Source organism: Carlito syrichta, unplaced genomic scaffold (genome assembly GCF_000164805.1).
Source record: "Carlito syrichta isolate Samal-C Ts95f unplaced genomic scaffold, Tarsius_syrichta-2.0.1 Scaffold309804, whole genome shotgun sequence".
Taxonomy (NCBI): domain Eukaryota; kingdom Metazoa; phylum Chordata; class Mammalia; order Primates; family Tarsiidae; genus Carlito; species Carlito syrichta.
This window is the reverse complement of record NW_007253900.1, coordinates 800,639-819,592: the sequence shown is the minus strand read 5'-3', so window position 1 is coordinate 819,592 and position 18,954 is coordinate 800,639. Positions and strand designations below refer to the sequence as shown.

General features: G+C 42.3%; 1 protein-coding gene across 1 annotated transcript in view; it reads left to right on the top strand.

Annotated features, from left to right (window-relative positions):
* Positions 1-17,603, top strand: part of AKIRIN2 (akirin 2) — a 22,072-nt gene extending 4,469 nt beyond the window's left edge. The window contains exons 2-5 of the mRNA XM_008067878.1: positions 10,975-11,118; positions 15,106-15,255; positions 16,548-16,619; positions 16,860-17,603. Of these exons, the coding sequence (XP_008066069.1) occupies positions 11,013-11,118; positions 15,106-15,255; positions 16,548-16,619; positions 16,860-16,870 (339 nt within the window). The 5' untranslated portion in view covers positions 10,975-11,012 and the 3' untranslated portion in view covers positions 16,871-17,603. The remainder of the gene's footprint in view (positions 1-10,974; positions 11,119-15,105; positions 15,256-16,547; positions 16,620-16,859) is intronic.
* The last annotated feature ends 1,351 nt before the right edge of the window (positions 17,604-18,954 follow it).

Genomic DNA, 18,954 nt, shown 5'->3' with positions numbered 1-18,954 from the left:
GCTACTTGGAAGGCTGAGGCGGAGGGATCGCCGGAGCCCAGCAGGTCGAGGCTGCGGTGGCCGGGAGCCGCCACTGCACTCCAGTCTGGGCAACAGAGTGAGACTCCAACTAAAAAAAAAGAAATATACTTCCTAGTATTCCTTTTTCTTTCTGGACAATGATGATAAACATGAACTTGCATGCACTACAATATTTTAAATAGCCTCATTTACAAAAATTTTTCCATTATCGATATTTGCTCATGTGAAGAAACGTTTTACAGGATTTTCAGGAGAAAATACGTTTTAAGATGAAGGTGTTGTTTCTTTTTTTTGTGACAGTACTCTGTTACTCAGGCTGGAGTGCAATGACATGATTGCGGCTCACTGCAGCCTCAACCTTTTGGGCTTAAGAGAGCTCCTGCTTCAGCTTCCTGAGTAGCTGGGACTACAGGCATATACCCCCATGCCTGGCTAAGTTTTATATTTTTTTAGAGATGGGGTCTTGCTCTGTTGCTCAGGCTGGCTTCAAAGTGCTGGTATTATAGTTGTGAGCCACCATGCCTGACCCATTTTAGAGACTCCTGAAGCATCCCTTACATGCATTTCTGGGTATAGTGTGAAAATTTCTTATAATTTTTTTGGGGTTATAGCTAGCAATCTTTGTTTTAGGGCTCCAGGGCATTGAGCTTTCATTCGACTACTGTCTTCTTGACAGTCAGATTTTTTTGAGGTTTTGGGGTATGAAAGTGTCAGTATTACATGGTAGGAATCCCTCTGTTCTAACTCCTGTTTTTTAAAAATCAGCTTTCCTCATTGTGATTCGTTGTAACTTCAGTCGCTAATAGAATTTTGGGAAGGTGTAGTAATGCAGTACCAGCAAGGGCAGTATACATGGAGAGCTTGAACCCTGAGATCAACCCTGGCTCTGCCGTGTTGAGGCTGTGTGACCTTTCAGAGGACACCGAAGCAGTGGCTCGTTTTCCTCATGTATAAAGATGTGCACGTGGTGACAGCAGGATCTGCCTCGTGGGATTGTTGTGAGGATTAAGAGCATTTCCTGCCCTTGAGTGCTGGAAAAAGTCACAATAGGGCACCCTCAAATGGGACTTTCACTGCCCAGCAATTTTGCCTCTCAGTGAATAACCTTGCCTTCTATTCTGCAGAAAGAATAGTTGCCATCAAATGGCAGTTGCTTCATTTTTTTCGGTACCACACTACCGACATTTGTGCCTGTCCTGTTTTCCTTTTAGTGTCATTGAGGATTAAACGAGACAATTAAAGTGCTGTGTAAAGTGAGGGAAGGAGTCCACTTCTCTCCAAAAGATCCTAGCCTCGTGATTTTTCCTTTTTTCCTCTCAGTTGGAGCTTTGCTTTTGGCTTTAAATTTTCTCAGGCCTTCTATGAGAAAGTAAATCAATAAAACATCCTCATATTTCTCCAGCTGTGCCTTCTCCACTTCAAAACCAAACTCAGAGAGCTTTCACATAGTCTCTTTGCTTCCATTTCTTCATTTCTCACTTCCTAGGGCATTTGGGCTTCAGGCAGCTCTTGTCAGGTCCTCAGTGGCTTCCATGGTGCTGAGTCAGTTCTCTTGCTTGACCTTTCCTCCAGCAACCACCCTGCTGACATACTCCCTTCTTGAAATACCTTTTTCCTTCTCTGACCAGTTTTCTGCTACCACGTCTCTGGCTGCTCTGGTCTTCACTTGGCTATTAAACATTGGAGTTCGGTAGCTCTAGGTTCAGCTCCATGCCTGCCTCACTTAATAGCACTCTGAGCAGTCACATGCGTGCTCCTGACTGCAGTTTCCCTTGCACATGACTCTCATTTACATGTTTAGTTCAGACTGTTCCTCTTAGCTTCAATCATGGGGAATTGGACCATTTATTGTCGCGTTACATGACTCTCATTTACATGTTTAGTTCAGACTATTCCTCTTAGTTTCAATCATGGGGAATTGGATCATTTATTGTTGCGTTACATGACTCTCATTTACATGTTTTGTTCAGACTGTTCCTCTTAGTTTCAATCATGGGGAATTGGACCATTTATTGTCGCGTTGGCCTGGTAGACCCCACCATCAGAAGTCAGAACTTTTGTGAAATCTGTGGACTGAGTTTAAATGTTCACAGCTAATTTACAAAATATATGGGGTAAACAAAAGATGTATGTGGGCTTCTAATCAGTGCCTTATGGTGTGAGAGGTGGTCTTAATTCCTTATTTAAAAAGCAGTTGAGCTGGGCTTGGTGGCTCAGCCTGTACTCCCGCGCCTTTGGGAGGCTGAGGTGAGTGGATTGCCTGAGCCCGCAGGTTCGACACCCGCCTAGGCAGCGAGACCTCATCTCTACAATAAATCAAAAAATCAGCTGGGCGTGGTAGCGCGGGCCTGTAATCCTGGCTACTTGGAAGGTTGAGGCGGAAGGATTGCCAGAGCCCAGCAGGTCGAGGCTGCGGTGGCCGGGAGCGGCCACTGCACTCCAGTCTGGGCGACAGAGTAAGACTCCAACTCAAAAAAAAAAAAAAGTAAATGAATTTGTTCATCATTGGTCACATAATGATGAACATGAATTTCCTTTTTTAAAAAAGTGTGCTAGGAAAGATGAAGCAAGCATTGTATATAGGCCAATGGCATGTAACGAATCTTCCTAAATAGACCCAATCAATTTAATTTGCAGAATATTTTCCTGTTAGGTCTAACTTAGAACTACATTCTTAGCCAAAACATCAAGATGTATTAAACTTAAACTACAAAAAAGTGAGGTTGACACAATGATTTTAGATTTCCTTAGTATTTTTTTTTTGAGTTGGAGTCTCACTCTGTCGCCCAGACTGGAGGGCAGTGGCCGCTCCCAGCCACCGCAGCCTTGCCCTGCTGGGCTCCGGTGATCCTTCCACCTCAGCCTTCCAAGTAGCTGGAACTACAGGTGCGTGCTACCACGCCCGGCTGATTTTTTTGTTTATTGTAGAGATGAGGTCTCATCAAGTTGCCCAGGCGGGTCTTGAACCTGCGGGCTCAGGCCATCCACTCACCTCAGCCTCCCAAAGCGCGGGATTACAGGCTGAGCCACCAAGCCCGGCTTCTGAGTTTTTTTGTACTCATGATGACCCCTGCTGTTAATGTCTTCCCTTCTCCTCCATTCTTTAGAATGTCCAATAGTAAATAAGGAAGCACTTTTTCAAAGTCGCTGCATTGAAGGGAATTGTTATTGCAAGCAGAGTCTTGAAGCTTAAATTCCCATAGTTCCAGTCAGCTATGATAAGTGAGTGAAGTAAACTGGGTGAGGCCTAGTGAATTCCAGTCTTGCTGCTGACCAGCGGCATCAACTCTTGAGAAATGCATGCGAAGTCTTAAGCTCCTCTTCAGTCTACATTTTAACAAGACCCTCAGGTGATCTGTGTGTGCAACAAAATTGCAGAAGCAGCTGGGTATGGTGGCTCACGCCTATAATTCCAGCCCTTTGGGGTGCCCAGGGAGGGAGGATTGTCTGAGTCCAGGGGTTTGAGACCAACCTGGGCATCTTGGCGAGACTTCGTACCTACAATAAATTAAAAGACAAAATTAGCTAGGAATGGTGATGCATACCTGTGGTTCCAACTCCTTGGAAGGCTGAAGCAGAAGGATCACCTGAGCCCGGCAGGTCAAGGCTGCAGTGGCTGTGAGCATGCCACTGCTTTCCAGCCTGGGTGACAAAGTGAAACTCCTACTCAAAAAAAAAAAAAAAAAATTGTAGAAGCTCTTGAGAACAGAGGCCCAAAAGGTAGCTGCCACTTTTAATCTACAGCTGAGTTATGCCATGTTATGCCATGTTTCGTTTTTCCAAGAGTAATCAGAAGTCTCTTTTTATGTAAAATCATTCAACTTCTAAATGTTGATCATAAATCCACACTTTTAAGAAAATATGTTCATGGGACTCAACTTGGCTTGTGAATCAGTTAGCAAATTCTGGTTTCCAGGTATGCTAAAGCTCAATTTTTGTGTGCAGCTTTTTTTTTGAGCCAGCGTTGACCTGCTGGACTCAGGCGATCCTTCCATCTCAACCTTCCAAGTAGTCGGAACTACAGGCGTGCTACCACACCAGGCTAATTTTTTTGTTTATTGTAGAGACGAGGTCTCACCATGTTGCCTAGCTGGTCTCAAACCCCTGGGCTCAGGCAATCCTCTTGCCTCACCCTCCCAAAGTGCTGGGTTTACAGACCTGAGCCACTGTGCCTGATGTGTGCTTGTATTTTTGTGGGGGTGTCTGAATAAGTTGTTATAGGCAGTGGCTTTGTTCTTCAGCATGATTGTGTTGCCCTAGACTCCTCAAGGAGTCTGCTTTCTTTCTCAGTCTTTGCAGATTGGCGTAGGTTCTAAATTATATAATATTTTACTGTAGAAGAGGCATTCAGTTCTCTTCCTACAGGAGAAGGAAAAACTGTAATCACTACAAGGTCAAGTTCTATTATTTCACTGGTACCTGTACCGTATAGCCAGTGATTACTTATTTGAAATAAATGATTCAATTTGTTAAAACCTTGCAGGTAAGTATAAATTACTTTCCCTTCATAGCTGTGGATAGGAGCTGAGCCTCTCAATTTGGAACCAGTTGTTTTCTGTAGCATGTACATTCTGTGTTTTGGAGTTTGGTTGTTTTTTGTTTTTTTGTTTTTTGAGTTGGGAATTGCACTTTGTTGCCCAGACTGGAGTTCAGCGTCATTATCATGGTTCACTGCATTCTCAACCTCCTGGACTCAGGCAATCCTTCCGCCTCATCCTCCTTAGTAGCTGGGACTACAGTGTGGCCACCATGCCCAGCTATTTTTTAAAAAATTTTTTGTAGAAACAGGGTCTCTTTGTGTTGTCCAGGCTCGTCTTGAACTGGGCTCATGCAGTCCTGCCTCAGCCTCCCAAAGTGCTGGGATTACAGGCAAGAGCCACTTGCTCCCTGCGTGTTTTGGGTTTTGACAGTTCAGTTTCCCCTTTCTCTTCCCTGTTTATTGTTCATTTTTGTTATAACTCTATTTTGCTAGCTTGTAAGTGATTTGAGAAGATACTTATAAGCAGTGAAGAGCTACACAACAAAAGCAGTAGGGGTAATGTATCCCCCTTATGTAATGTAAACTGGAGTTATGAAACATACTGAACATCTAACTGCTGATTTAGAGTTGTTGGACTCTGCATCAGTGAGAGCCCATTGTGCACTTAGTGTGTAAAATTTATACTTACCTGCAGGGCTTTACCAAATTGAGCCATTTGTTTCAAATAAGTAATCATTGGCTATATAGTACCAGTGAAATACCAGAATATGACCATGTAGTGATTATAGTTTTTATTCCTCCTGTAGGACGATAAATGAATGCCTCTTATACAATCAATTCTGTAAAATGTAAATTTAGAACCTAAGCCAGTTGCTTTTGAAGTATTGTAGATAATGCTCTAAAGTTTTGATAAATGTGAGCAGCTACATTATGCTTATTAGGATTCATGCTAAAGCAGGTATAAGCAAGTATAAGTTAAAATTGCACGTGTACCTTGACTATCTTGTGTTAGAATTTGGGTCCAGGTCCCTTTGATAATAGCAGTCATTTTAAAGTGAATTGAAAAAGGCATCACTCAGTTGTTTTTAGTCAGGTAGCTCTTGGTTGGATAAGAATATTGTCCTTAAGTTTCCTTCAAGGAGAACACAAGAACTGTTTTAGTTTCTGAACAGATGATCCTGGAAAGATAGCTGATTTATAAAGATGGGTCTCCATAGCAACTCCCAGTTGTGTGTGTTTTAATTTATAAAGTTGACATGTCAATGTCTGGTGTGTAGTTCAGAAGTCTAGATTTGTTCTTTTATTTGGAATGGTTTCTTAGTTTTAGTTCCTAATGGCTACTGCAGGTTTTCTTTTACTTACTTGTGTACAGGTTTTCCATAATATTTGTTTCTGCTTGAAACTAGCAGACTTCCAAGATACATTTTTTTAATTCCAGTGTTTGAGTTATCTGTACAGATGCACTTTCATTTGGGTTTTTCAGAGATATTCCATGAGAAATAAATGGTGTTATTGGCCAATAAAATGATGCAAAAGGGTCCCATATACCTAAACTTTAAATTGTTTATGAAACCTTAATGTTTGATGTAGTACTGTATGTCTGTCTACATGAAAACAGGAAAGCTTTGTGGGTCTGGGGCAAAAGGTTTTAGTTTCACATACCAGATTTTTTTCTAGAGTTTCAACTTAGGGACCCTAGAAAGATACTGTGCCCTCCACCCCATTTGTGGTTCTCCTTCACACATTTGGTTGCTTCTAATTCCATGTTCCTCCCTTTCCTCCAGTCCCACCGTGATACTGTTTTTCCTGCCCTTATCAATTTCATTATTTTCTTTAAAATTACATAACTGCTTTCTTCTGTTTATTTTAGTTACTCATTCTGTCCGGGATTTCTTAAGTAATCAGTGACAATTTAAAAAGAGGCTTTTTCACTGGGTGCGGTGGCTCACCCCTTTAATCCCAGCACTTTGGGAGGCCGAGGCAGGAGGATTGCTTGAGCCCAGAGGTTCAAGACCAGCCTAGGCAACTTGGCGAGACCTCAAAAATAATATAAGTAGACCGGCATGGTGGCATACGCCTGTAGTAACAGCTACTTGGAAGGCTGAGGCGGAAGGATCACCTGAGTCCAGCAGGTAGAGGCTGCGGTGGCCGTGAGGGGGCCACTACACTCCAGCCTGGGCAACAGAGTGAGACTCCCACTAGAAAAAAAAAAAAGTCTTTTTCTTTTCATATTGACCTAACTTAAAAAAAAAATTACAAAAGAATAAGTGCTGTCTTGTCGACATCTACCTGTTTAAGGAGGAGAATTTTAGCCAGGTGCAGTGGCTCATGCCTGTAATCCCAGCACGTGGGAGGCTGAAGCAAGAGGACTGCTTGAGCCTAGGGGTTTGAGACCAGCCTGGGAAACTTGGGGGAGACCTCATCTCTACAGTATGTAAACAAATTAGTCAGGCATGGTGGTGTGTGCCTGTAGTTCCAGGTATTTCGAAGGCTGGGGCGGAAGGATCGCCTGAGACCAGTAGGTCAAGGCTGTAGTAGCCTTGAGCATGCCACTGCAGTCCAACCTGGGCAACAAAGTGAGACTCTGAATTTAAAAAAAAAGAGGGATCATTTTATTAAAATCTTAATGACATTTATTAGATTTGGGAATGAAAATCCATGAGTCATAGAACTTTAGCCTACTGGTATTTTATGGTAAAAGAGTAACGTAGGGTTTTTTTGTTTTAATTTTTTTTCCTTTGAGTTGAAATCTTACTCTTTCTCAGGCTGGAGTGCAGCACAGTCACGGTTCACTACAGCCTGTGTCTGCCTGATGCAATCCTTCTGCCTCTCGGCCTCCTGGTAGCTGGGACTACAGGCTTACAACACACCTGGCTAGCTTTTTTGATTTTTTTTGGGGGGGGGGATAGAAATGAAGTTTCACTGTGTTGCCTGGGCTTAAAATATTTTTTTTTAGGTACAGAGTCTCTGTCATCCAGGCTGGAGTGCAGTGGTGTGATCATGGCTCAAAACATTCTTCACAGAATGCTGGAGTGCAATGCTGCGTATCTGCAATTCTCCCACCTCAGCCTTTTGGTTAGCTAGGGTTTCAGGTGTTCACCACCAGGCCTGGCTAATTTTTAAGATATTTTTAATAGAGATAGAATCTCACTGTGTTGCCCAGGCTAGTCTTGAACTCTTGGCCTCAAGTGTTCTTCCTGTCTTGGCCTCCCAAAGTGCTGGGCTTACAAACAAGAAGTATCACACCCAGCTTAGTTTTTAGGATTTAGAAAAAGGAGATACAGCCATTTGTGATGTTGTTTGTCAAGAAGGAAACTGTACATGTTTTTCTCTAAATGCTGCAAATTCAGTCTAGGCCTCATAAGCCAAATAAATATGAAGACTACATGATTAAAACTGGAATATGAACCGGGCTCGGTGGCTCAGCCTGTAATCCCGCACCTTGGGAGGCTGAGGTGAGTGGATTGCCTGAGCCCACGGGTTCGAGACCCGCGTTGGCAACTTGGTGAGACCTCATCTCTACAATAAATTTAAAAATTAGCCGGGCGTGGTAGCGTGTGCCTGTAGTTCCATCTCCTTGGATGGCTGAGGCGGAAGGGTCGCCGGAGCCCAGCTGGTCGAGGCTGCGGTGGCCGGGAGCGGCCACTGCACTCCAGTCTGGGCAACAGAGTGAGACTCCAACTCAAAAACAACAACAACAACAAAAACTGGAATATGAAACTGATAATACAAGTGAAGCTTTGACTTTTTTTCCTTAGTGGACTGTAAATTATGTTGGCAACACAATACAATGTCAGATGTTTCTAGTTTGCTAAGAGATATCTAGATCTAAGTAGCTTAAGACTAAGCAGACATAAGTACTTTACTGATGTATGCACGCAATTTAAGTCTAAATATCTAGATTGAACTTAGTGAGTTGTCAAATACTGAATCTGAGGAAATTTCTTTTCTTTTTTTGATTATCACTCCGTTGCCCAGGCAGGAGTGCAGTGGCACGGTCACGGCCACCCCAGCGTTGACCTGCTGGGCTCAGGCGATCCTTCCACCTCAGCCTTCCAAGTAGCCGGAAGTGTAGGCATGTGCTTTCATGCCCAGCTAATTTTTTGATTTATTGTAGAGAGGAGGTCTCGACAAATTGCCCAGGCTGTTCTCGAACCTGTGGGCTCAGGCAGTCCCCCTCACCTCAGCCTTCCAAAGTGCTGGGATTACAGACTTGAGCCACCATGCCTGGCCTGGACATTTCTTGAATTATCAGCTTCAAAACTGTTTATACCCCTGAACTGAAATAAACTGAGCTTGAGGCTTGTAGTTAGCTGTTTGCTACTTGTGCTGATGAGATCTTGGCCAGGTTAAATTGAACCATTCATTGCATAGCATTGTTGATCACATGCTACCAGTATTAGAGCATTTGAGGTCACAATGTGGCTTAGATGACATCGTTGCATCATATTAGATGTAGAAAGCAATAGCGTTCAAAATTCTTCAGCTGTTTAACTGACAATATCAAGTGTTGGCAAGGATGTGTAGCAGCTGAAGCTGTAATACGTTGCTTGTGGGATTGCAAAATGGCAAAATTACCCTGGAAAACAGTTTTGGACTTTTTTTTTTTTTTGAGTTGGAGTCTCACTGTCGCCCAGACTGGAGTGCAGTGGCCGCTCCCGGCCACCGCAGCCTCCACCTGCTGGGCTCCGGCGATCCTTCCGCCTCAGCCTTCCAAGTAGCTGGAACTACAGGTGCATGCTACCATGCCCGGCTAATTTTCTGGTTTTTTTATTGTAGAGGTGAGGTCTCGCCTGCCCAGGTGGGTCTTGAACCTGCGGGCTCAGGCAATCCACTCACCTCAGCCTCCCAAAGGCGAGGGATTACAGGCTGAGCCACCGAGCCCAGCTTGGAGTTTCTTACCAAATAAAATTATTCACTACTTACCATATGATTAGGCAGTCCTAATGTTTATGAATCTTTTTATTGTAGGTTAATTGCCACCTTAACTTATCTTTTTTGTTGTTGTTGAATTGGAGTCTCACTCTGTTGCCCAGGCTGGAGCACAATCCTTTCACCGTAGCCTACCAAGTAGCTGGAACTACGGGCGTGTGCTACCATGCCTAGCTAATTTTTGATTTATTGTGGAGACAAGGTCTTGCCAAGTTGCCCGGGCTGGTTTCGAACCCTTGGACTCAGACAGTTCACTCTCCTTGGCCTCCAAAGTCCTGGGATTACAGGCTGAGCCACTGAGCCTGGCCTTAACTTTTCATTTTTGCTTAATTTTGCTTTGGATTGGGATTAGTACATTTTTATTGGAAGATAGTTTCACATTGATAACCTGTTAATTTGGGGAACATGGAGGTAGCAAGAAAAATCTGAAGGGGGAGTGGAAACCCCAGGTAGGGATTTCCTGGAGAAGCCAAATGGTAATTGTTTTGAATTAGAAATCTAAAGTGAATCGGATGGCCTAAATAAAGCACATGCCCAGTATAATTTTATGCCTCTGAATGGTTGTGGTTCCAGATAACTGCACTGTGGAATAGTAGTTTGTATTTATTGAGGGCTTGTTATGTACCTGTCACTTTACATGGGTTTACCCCTGAGATTCAGAATGCTTTGCTGTTAATGTAATAGCGTAAGGTTCTTTTGAGCTTAAAATTTTTTTTGCTTTTTTGAGTAGGAGTCTTTCTGTGTCACCCAGGCTGGAGGGCAGTGGCACGCCCCGGGTCACCGCAGCCTCAGCCTGCTGGGCTCAGGTGATCCTTCCATCTCAACCAAGTTGCTGGAACTACAGGCACATGCCACCATTCCCGGCTGTTTTGATTTATTGTAGAGATGGGGGGGGGGTCTCATCAAGTTGCCAGGCTGGTCTTGAACCTGTGGGTTCAGGCTATTCTCTCACCTCGGCCTCCCAAAGTGCTGGGATTATAGGTGTGAGCCACCACACCTGGCCTGAGCTTAAAATTAATGGCCATGACCATTCAATGTTTCTGTTTTTTTAGTTCCCATATATTTTGTCAATTTGTTGACCTGCTTCTTACTAGTTTGTGTTTGAATATATATCATACTTCCCCCTTCTAATTTTTTATGGGCTTGGAAAAATCTGTTACTGTAATAATAATTGTAGATGATGGATAAATGAGCTTGGAACTCTTAAGAATCTGAGAGTAAAATAGGTGTTTTAGTTCACAGACTCCTTGACCATTATTTTGAATGAAAGACTTATAAATTTATTTTTACTAGTCAGTGCTCCACAAGATATTGAATAGCTGGATTCCAGGTGGTATGTCTGTCTGTGTGTGCTGTTTCTGAGTGAGTGACCCTATTTGTGCAGAAATGCATTTCTCTTGGAATGTTAGTTTTATAGATATTATTTCAAGGGAATATTTTGGGTAGATTGGCTCTACTAAATAACTTGTTAGAATACCAGCCTTTTTTTTTTAACTTGAAAGTTTTTATCTTGCTGAATTTTAACTTTTTTTTCCTTTTAGAACAAATTCTGTACAACATAAAACAAGAGTATAAACGCATGCAGAAGAGAAGACATTTAGAAACTAGTTTCCAACAGACAGACCCGTGCTGTACTTCTGATACACAGCCACACGCATTTCTCCTCAGTGGACCAGCATCACCAGGTAATGGTGGGCTTTTGTAAGTGAAAGCAGAGGTTTTCGTTTTCAGTGTGAGAAAAGCGGACGCTAAACTGCCTTTAGTCACTTGTTACTATTTCTCCGCCTGATTTTTTTTTTTGAGTTGGAGTCTCCCTCGGTCGCCCAGACTGGAGTGCAGTGGCCGCTCCCGGCCACCACGGCCTCGCCCTCCTGGGCTCCGGCGATCCTTCCGCCCCAGCCTTCCGAGTAGCTGGAATACAGGCACGCGCTACCACGCCCGGCTCATTTTTTGATTTATGGTAGAGATGAGATCTCGCTGCCCAGGCGGGTCTCAAACCCACAGGTTCAGGCAATCCACTCACCTCGGCCTCCCAAAGGCGTGGGATTACAGGCTGAGCCACTGAGCCTGGCTCTCCGCCTGATTTTTAAAAAATACTTATACAAGTCATACATGATAACTTAAAAAATGTGGCACAAAATAAGGAACCACCACCTGAATTCCCACTAACCAAAGACAATCACCGGTATACAGTGTCCCCAAGTAAACCTCCTATAAGAAAATGAAACACACACACACATCAGTATACCATACGTTTTGTTAGGTCTTAGATGTACCTGGCCATGGTGGAAACACTATGCCATTTTATAGATTTCCCATAATTACTTAACAGTCCGTTACTGAGAATTCAACTCAGAAATGCTGCTCTTACAGTATCGGTAGAAACATCCCTTTACACATATCCTCACACACTTGTCCTATTGGGATAGATTTCTAAGGGTGGATATTTTGGATCCTGTATCTGTTTTTATCTTCCTTTTGTTGGAGTGAGTGGTCACAGATACCATTTTATTTTATTGATTGATTGAGTTGGAGTCTCACTCTGTTGCTCAGGCTACAGTGCGAGGGTAATGCTCCCGGCCACAGCAGCCTCAACCTGCTGGGCTCCGGCGATCCTTCCGCCTCAGCCTTCCAAGTAGCTGGAACTACAGGCATGAGCCACCACACCCGGCTAAGTTTTGGGTTTATTGTGGAGACGAGGTCTTGCCAGGTTGTCAGGCTGGCCTTCAGCCCCTGGGCTCAGGCAGTCCTCTTGCCTTGGCCTCCCAAAGTGCTGGGATTACAGACTTGAGCCACCGCGTCTGCCCCCCCCCTCTATTTTAAAAAGAAAAATAAGGGCTACTTGAAGTGAAGGGAGAGTTGAAGCTTCTTGCTGAAAGAGCCTTCAAAAGTGGCTCTTACCTTTTGTAAGGTCCTCAGCAAAATAGTTTTTCTTGTGAAAAAAGTTGCTTTTGTTCCTTTTCTCCCTTTCCCCCAGCAGGGATAGGAACACCTGGCAGAATAAAGAAACATTCAGCCGGGCTCGGTGGCTCAGCCTGTAATCCCGTGCCTTCGGGAGGCTGAGGTGAGTGGATTGCCTGAGCCCGCGGGTTCGAGACCCGCCTGGGCAGTGAGACCTCATCTCTACAATAAACCAAAAAAACCAGCTGGGCATGGTAGCGCATGCCTGTAATTCCAGCTACTTGAAAGGCTGAGACGGAAGCATCGCTGGAGCCCAGCAGGTCGAGGCTGCGGTGGCCGGGAGCGGCCACTGCACTCCAGTTTGGATTAGGAGACAAGTTGTTCAAAACTAAATACTGCAGTACTTCTGCCAGTTTGGGGAGCCAGTATAAGCGGTTGGTAAATGGCAAGAGGTGAGGGTTGGGAACTGGCTGTACTGTATGAGCAGAAAACCAAGGTCATTACTATTTCATTTGGCAATTTTCTTAAATCAATTAACTGAATTAGTTAACAGAGCTGGCAATTTGAAAGTATGAAAAGAGAGCCTTGGCAGTCATGGACTGAAGCTGGTGTACTTTATTCTTTTGATAGATGCAGTTCTAGTAAGCATAGTTAACTGGCTCCAGCCATGAGGGTTATAATAAGGAGCGAGTGAAGAGAAAGGAAATGAGAGGGCACCAGGGGAGATACACAGAACAAGATGAAGAAACAGTCGATAGCAGATAATTGTGCATAAAATAATTGTGGTGCTATTACAATATTCATCTCAAGAAGATTAGTTTCATAAGTTTGTTTTAAGAAGCTAGGAATGATGTTTTTGGAAGATCAAAGTACCTTAAGTGGTACTTGAAGAGGAAAAGAGTTTTTTTTTTTTTTTTGAGTTGGAGTCTCGCTCTGTCGCCCAGACTGGAGTGCAGTGGCTGCTCCCGGCCACTGCAGCCTTGACCAGCTGGGCTCCAGCGATCCTTCCGCCTCAGCCTTCCGAGGAGCTGGAACCACAGGCACGCGCTACCACGCCTGGCTAATTTTTTGATTTATTTTCAAGATGAGGTCTCACCAAGTTGCCCAGGTCTCAAACCTGCAGGCTTAGGCAGTCCACTCACCTCAACTTGTCAAGGCGTGGGAGGAAAACATTTCTGAAGAAATCTTTTTTGTGAAGTATTTCACTATCTGATAATGCCAGGTGGCTGTTACATTCATAATCTGTAAGGATTTGGAACCATAGAATTTAAATCATGAATATTAGGTATATATTGTTAGGATTGATTTTTAAAAGTGGTCTTCTAGCTAGTGTTATTAGTTAAAAACCAAACTTTATTAGAAAAAGAGTACAAAACTTCAGATAGGCAAGAAAAATGTTCAGTGCTTTCTCCTTTAAAAGCTCACAGAAGCAAGCTTTCTCTGAACCTTTGCTCATACATTAGCTTGTACAGAGAGTTCCTTGGCATAATGTTGGCTCCCATAAAGCTTTTCTTAACATAGACTGATGCTCGGTGTCTTCGGATTTGTTATTATCACAAAATGTGTTATGTTCTTAATAAATTGCTAGTTGGGGCTGGGCGCAGTAGCTTATGCCTGTAATCCCAGCTCTTTGGGAGGCAGAGGCAAGGGGATTGCCCGAGCCTAGGGGTTCAAGACCAGCCTGGGCAGCTTGGTGAGACCTTGTCTCTCTAATAAATCAAAAAGTTAGCTGGGCGTGGTGGTGTGCTCCTGTAGTTCCAGCTATGGGGAAAGCTGGGGCAGAAGGACCACCTGAGTCCAGGAGGTGTCAAGGCTGAGGTAGCCGTGAGCGTGCCACAGCACTCCAGCCTGGGCAACAGAGTGAGACTTTGACTGAAATAAATAAAAATAAAAATTGCTAGTTGGTATAAAAATACTAAAGGAATATTCTTGCTGGTTCAGTAACAAAATTGACAACTGGTGTTTCAGCTGCTTTTGAACTTAGTGTGATGACAGTGTAGTTGTATAAGAGCGGGCTTGAGCTTATTTTTTCATGTGAGTTGTTACATTAACTTAATGGGAATTAATGGTCACTGTTTAAAGAATCTTTAAAATCAATTATGCTCTTTCAGCAAGGGATAGGTATCTAGATTCCATGATGCTTTTTAGAGTGTCTTTTAAAAAGGGTTCACGGTATACATCTTTCTTTAACATAAAAGTTTTTTATTGTAGTAACATGAAATCTGTTTTTTTTTTAAGGCAATAAAAATGCTGTATTTTCCTTTTAATAAAGGAAAATTCTAAAAGGATTTGGAAAATGGGGGTGGGGAGTAATGTAGGGAAGTGGCGGTGTGGGCTGTTAAGATATTAATGGGGTGACTTTGACGTGTAACAGTGTCTTTTTATAGGCATAATCATTTGTATTCTAAATAAATAAAATTAAGCCTTAGACATGAGATGTTCTTTTTTTTATTTTGGGACAGTTTAGTGGCGAAAACACTTTATGGTATGGTTTTTTCCAGAAGTTTTGTAATGGGATCCATCATTGTAAGGTTTAAGTTTTATGTCTTGAAGTGTTTTCCACTCTTTTGACTTTTCCCCTTGTATTTGAATACATCTTACTGTTTTTCCAGTCACAAGCTGATAGAATCATTAGTCCTGTTTTAAGACTTCTTGGAAATCCTGTACTGAAACCTAACTTAAAAATGCTTTTATATTAACATTGATGAGCTCCAAATGAAAACTCCAGATGGCATTAGCCGGACGCTGATTTGTGTTCTTGTAATACATAGGGACTTCATCGGCAACATCCTCACCGTTAAAAAAAGAACAGCCCTTATTTACTCTACGACAGGTTGGGATGATCTGTGAACGTTTGTTGAAAGAACGTGAAGAGAAAGTTCGAGAAGAGTATGAAGAAATTTTGAACACAAAACTTGCAGGTATGAGTTTATTTTAGAGTCTCCTGAAAACTCAGTGGTAAGAAATGTGTTATTTCCCACGTGTACCGTATATCAGTTAAGTTACCCTTTCTATATATGGTACAATATGTTGTCTGAGAACCAGAGAATTTTCAGTTCGAGAAAGGAAATAAACCTTTTTGTGACTCATGGCCCACCTTCGTGACCTCGGAAAGCTAGTCATGTAGATAAGCAGAAGCATTAGCCAATTAGATTTTTCTTATTTACCTTGTGCTAAAAACTGACTTTAGCTATTTACAGCTCATTTGGATGTGAATTTTTGGACTTTATATCATTAATTTTTCCATCATTCTAGACATTTAAAATACCTGATTGGCTTGCACTGTATACATCATTTTAGATGATCAACCTGCAGTCTGAATGATCAGAGACATTCAGTAAAATTAGATGATTTAAGTGCAGCAAGTAAAATTTATTACACATGATAACATAATCAGAATGTTTTTTCTGAGCCACAGAATTTACTGCATATATAGATAATTGTAAGCTATTTGATTCTTTTTTTTTTTTTTTCTTGAGTTGGAGTCTCACTCTGTGGCCCAGACTGGAGTGCTGTGGCCGCTCCCGGCCACCGCAGCCTCAACCTGCCGGGCTCCGGCGATCCTTCTGCCTCAGCCTTCCGAGTAGCCGGAATTCCAGGCATGCACTACCACGCCCAGCTGATTTTTTGATTTATTGTAGAGATGAGGTCTCGCTGCCCAGGTGGGTCTCGAACCCGCGGGCTCAGGCAATCCACTCACCTCAGCCTCCCAAAGGCGTGGGATTACAGGCTGAGCCACCGAGCCCGGCTGCTGTTTGATTCTTAAGGAGCTAAATCAAGGTGTTAATGCAGACAAGAGAATTTGATTAGTTATATAACATCTTTCCATGCCATCTGATTAGGTTATAGGTGGATGTTATTGTGTTATTTCTTCCTCTCATTGCAGTAAATTGCCATTCATAGACTTAAGTAACCCTTCAAAGTAGAAAGGTCTTTTTATTGTAAGACCTTTATTTTTAATTGTTAGGAAATAAACCCCACCTAACCTGTACATGTGACCTGGAGACTAATCCAGAGGTTTCCTGACTAATAATAAGCTCCTTGCTCTTTCCACTGGATATACTACTATTACTACTGAGGTTATACAAGTGATTAAAGTTTCAATTTCAGTCCTTTCACGGCACCATTTTTTGTATTTTCACAGTGTATCTGGCTCTAAGGTTAGAGAGGGCACTTTGCAAGTCATGTAATTGACATGTACCTTTATTTATAGAACAATATGATGCATTTGTGAAGTTTACGCACGATCAAATAATGCGACGATATGGAGAACAGCCTGCTAGTTGTAAGTGTTCCACCTTTAAAGTTACAAACTGAGAACAGTACCATCTTTTAAGAAGACAATATTATTATTTTCATACTTAAGACAATTTAACGGAAAATTATGGAATATCTGGAGAAAATAGCACAGCTTTGGAAGGCTTTGGATACTTAAGTGCCTGGGGCAATACTGGGAATCAAGATCTGGTATTTCTTTGAATTTTGACCTGTACTTGGCACTAATTTCTGTTTTCTCCCACTTTAGATGTTTCATGAATCACGTATTCTGCATTTATGGGCTGCCTTGTTCCTTGTTGAGTTGTCGCAAGAGGTCCCAATTATGACAGGCAGCAATGCAAGTATCCCCCTGTGAATACAGGTTATTTCAAGCTTTCGTCAGTGGAACCCACTCCTGGGCAGCAGCAACTGGTTTGGGGAACGTCCCTGATGTCAGCACCACCTGGATGTGGACCTTTGCTACCTGTATTGATACCAGTGGCCTCATTTTGCTGTATCATTACAATTTGGCTTCTTATATTAATGTGTTTGGAAAGGATTAAAGCTGGCATTCTAGAACATGCCCTTCACTGGTTATGTAAATAAAACTGTAGAATGACACTTGAAATGAAGTTAGTGTGGTTTTAATTGTGCACTACAACCAAGCTGTAACCAGTTATTAATAATTTAGAATGTAAATCCCAGGACAATATTAAGCAAATAGACTCCAGTGCTTCCTGTGAAATAGTGGAGGAGGAGGGCGTTTCTGTATTCCAGGACTTCTTGGGGTTTCAGAAGGGGTTCGTATGATTTTCCTTTTCTTTTTTTTTTTTTTTTGGTAGTTTTATTTATTCCGTCAGTCTTTTTAATAACAAATGTTTATTGCTGCACTTTTTTTCCCAGCGTACCATTGTTTGACCGCCCTTGTAGTACTGGAATTTAGTTGGAAGAATAAAACATTTACTTCTGTCCTTCTTGTAGTATCTGAATAAAGTCAGTGTTTTAAATGTAAGCATTTTCCAGGAGTCAATGAAGTCAATTTTCTGATATGATCTGAGTACTATTTTTAAAAACTGAGTTTTGAGTCTAAGCTGCTTCTTCTGTAACTCAACTGCATGATGGAATATTGCATAATAGGTCAGTTTTAACAGCTATATAACTTTTTTTTTTAACCACAAAGGTATCAGTAGAATCCAGTTTCATTTTTTTAAGGACTTGATAGGTAAAGGATGATTCAACTAATTTAACTCTACATACATGGTTTCTAGACAGCTTTCTTGAATGACGTGAGCAAAAAAATGCTTCAGTGAATTATTTTGTTAAATTCTAGCAGCATATTTCCACTAATTAAGCCAATCTTTATAAGTGTACTGGGACAGATACATTTACAATTGACCTAATTAGTGGGAGAGTTTTTTTCTTTTTAACTTGGTTAACGGTATTCACCCAGCCCCAAAAGTGGCGTAGGGCTTTTGCAAGAACCCCAGGCGATTCACGTGTCTGTTCGTGTCTGAGAAACATTGGTCTGGCACAGGGCGGCAGTGAGGCCAGGAATTCTACCTGCTTTCAGTGGTCTGCTGCAGAGATTCTCAACCACAGCACTACTGGCAGTGTGGCCCAGATCATTCTTTGTTGTGGGGGCTATTCCTATGTGTTCTAGGATGCTCAGTCCTATCCCTGGCCTCTACGCTGGCGGCCTCCCCACAGCTGTGATATCCAAAGTGTGTCCAGAGATTGCCAGACGTCCCTAAGCGACAAAACAGTTCTCAGCTGAGAACCACTGGTTTAGCGATAGCACTCTTAGAAGAAGCGAGCAGTAATAATATGGAGGTGTGCAAGTAGAGCGCGGATAAGCATGTTTTATCCTTAACACCAGTAAGGCCAAAAAGAATGAACATTCTTTTGTTAATAAGCATGTGTGAGTTTTTACATAGATTTCAAACTTGTAAAGGAGTTCGTTTTATGCTTGGAGGGCAAGATAAGACATAACTGAAAGTGCTGGGAAGTAATAAGGTTTTAATTCTACACCCTACTTTCATCAAAAATTTTCGTCCACGGCCAAATTTCTGTATTATTGCCTCCAAAATCCTAGCTTGTGGGCTACTTACTGATTTTGGATGGACCCGGTAGCTGATTAGTCCAAATACCAACCACACAGAATTTCAGTAGAAAGATTATATTAGCTCCCCAGGGGTTCTGAATTTCTAAAGATCCTTGAAATTGCTTTATTAATAAGCAGAAATCTACAGCACTTAGTATGTTAACAGTCATTACTGTCATGTATTCTGCAAATCTCTGACAAGCACACATACTGAGGTGCAATTCTTAGTACTTCTGAGGAAAAATAGGCAATTTGAGAGAAA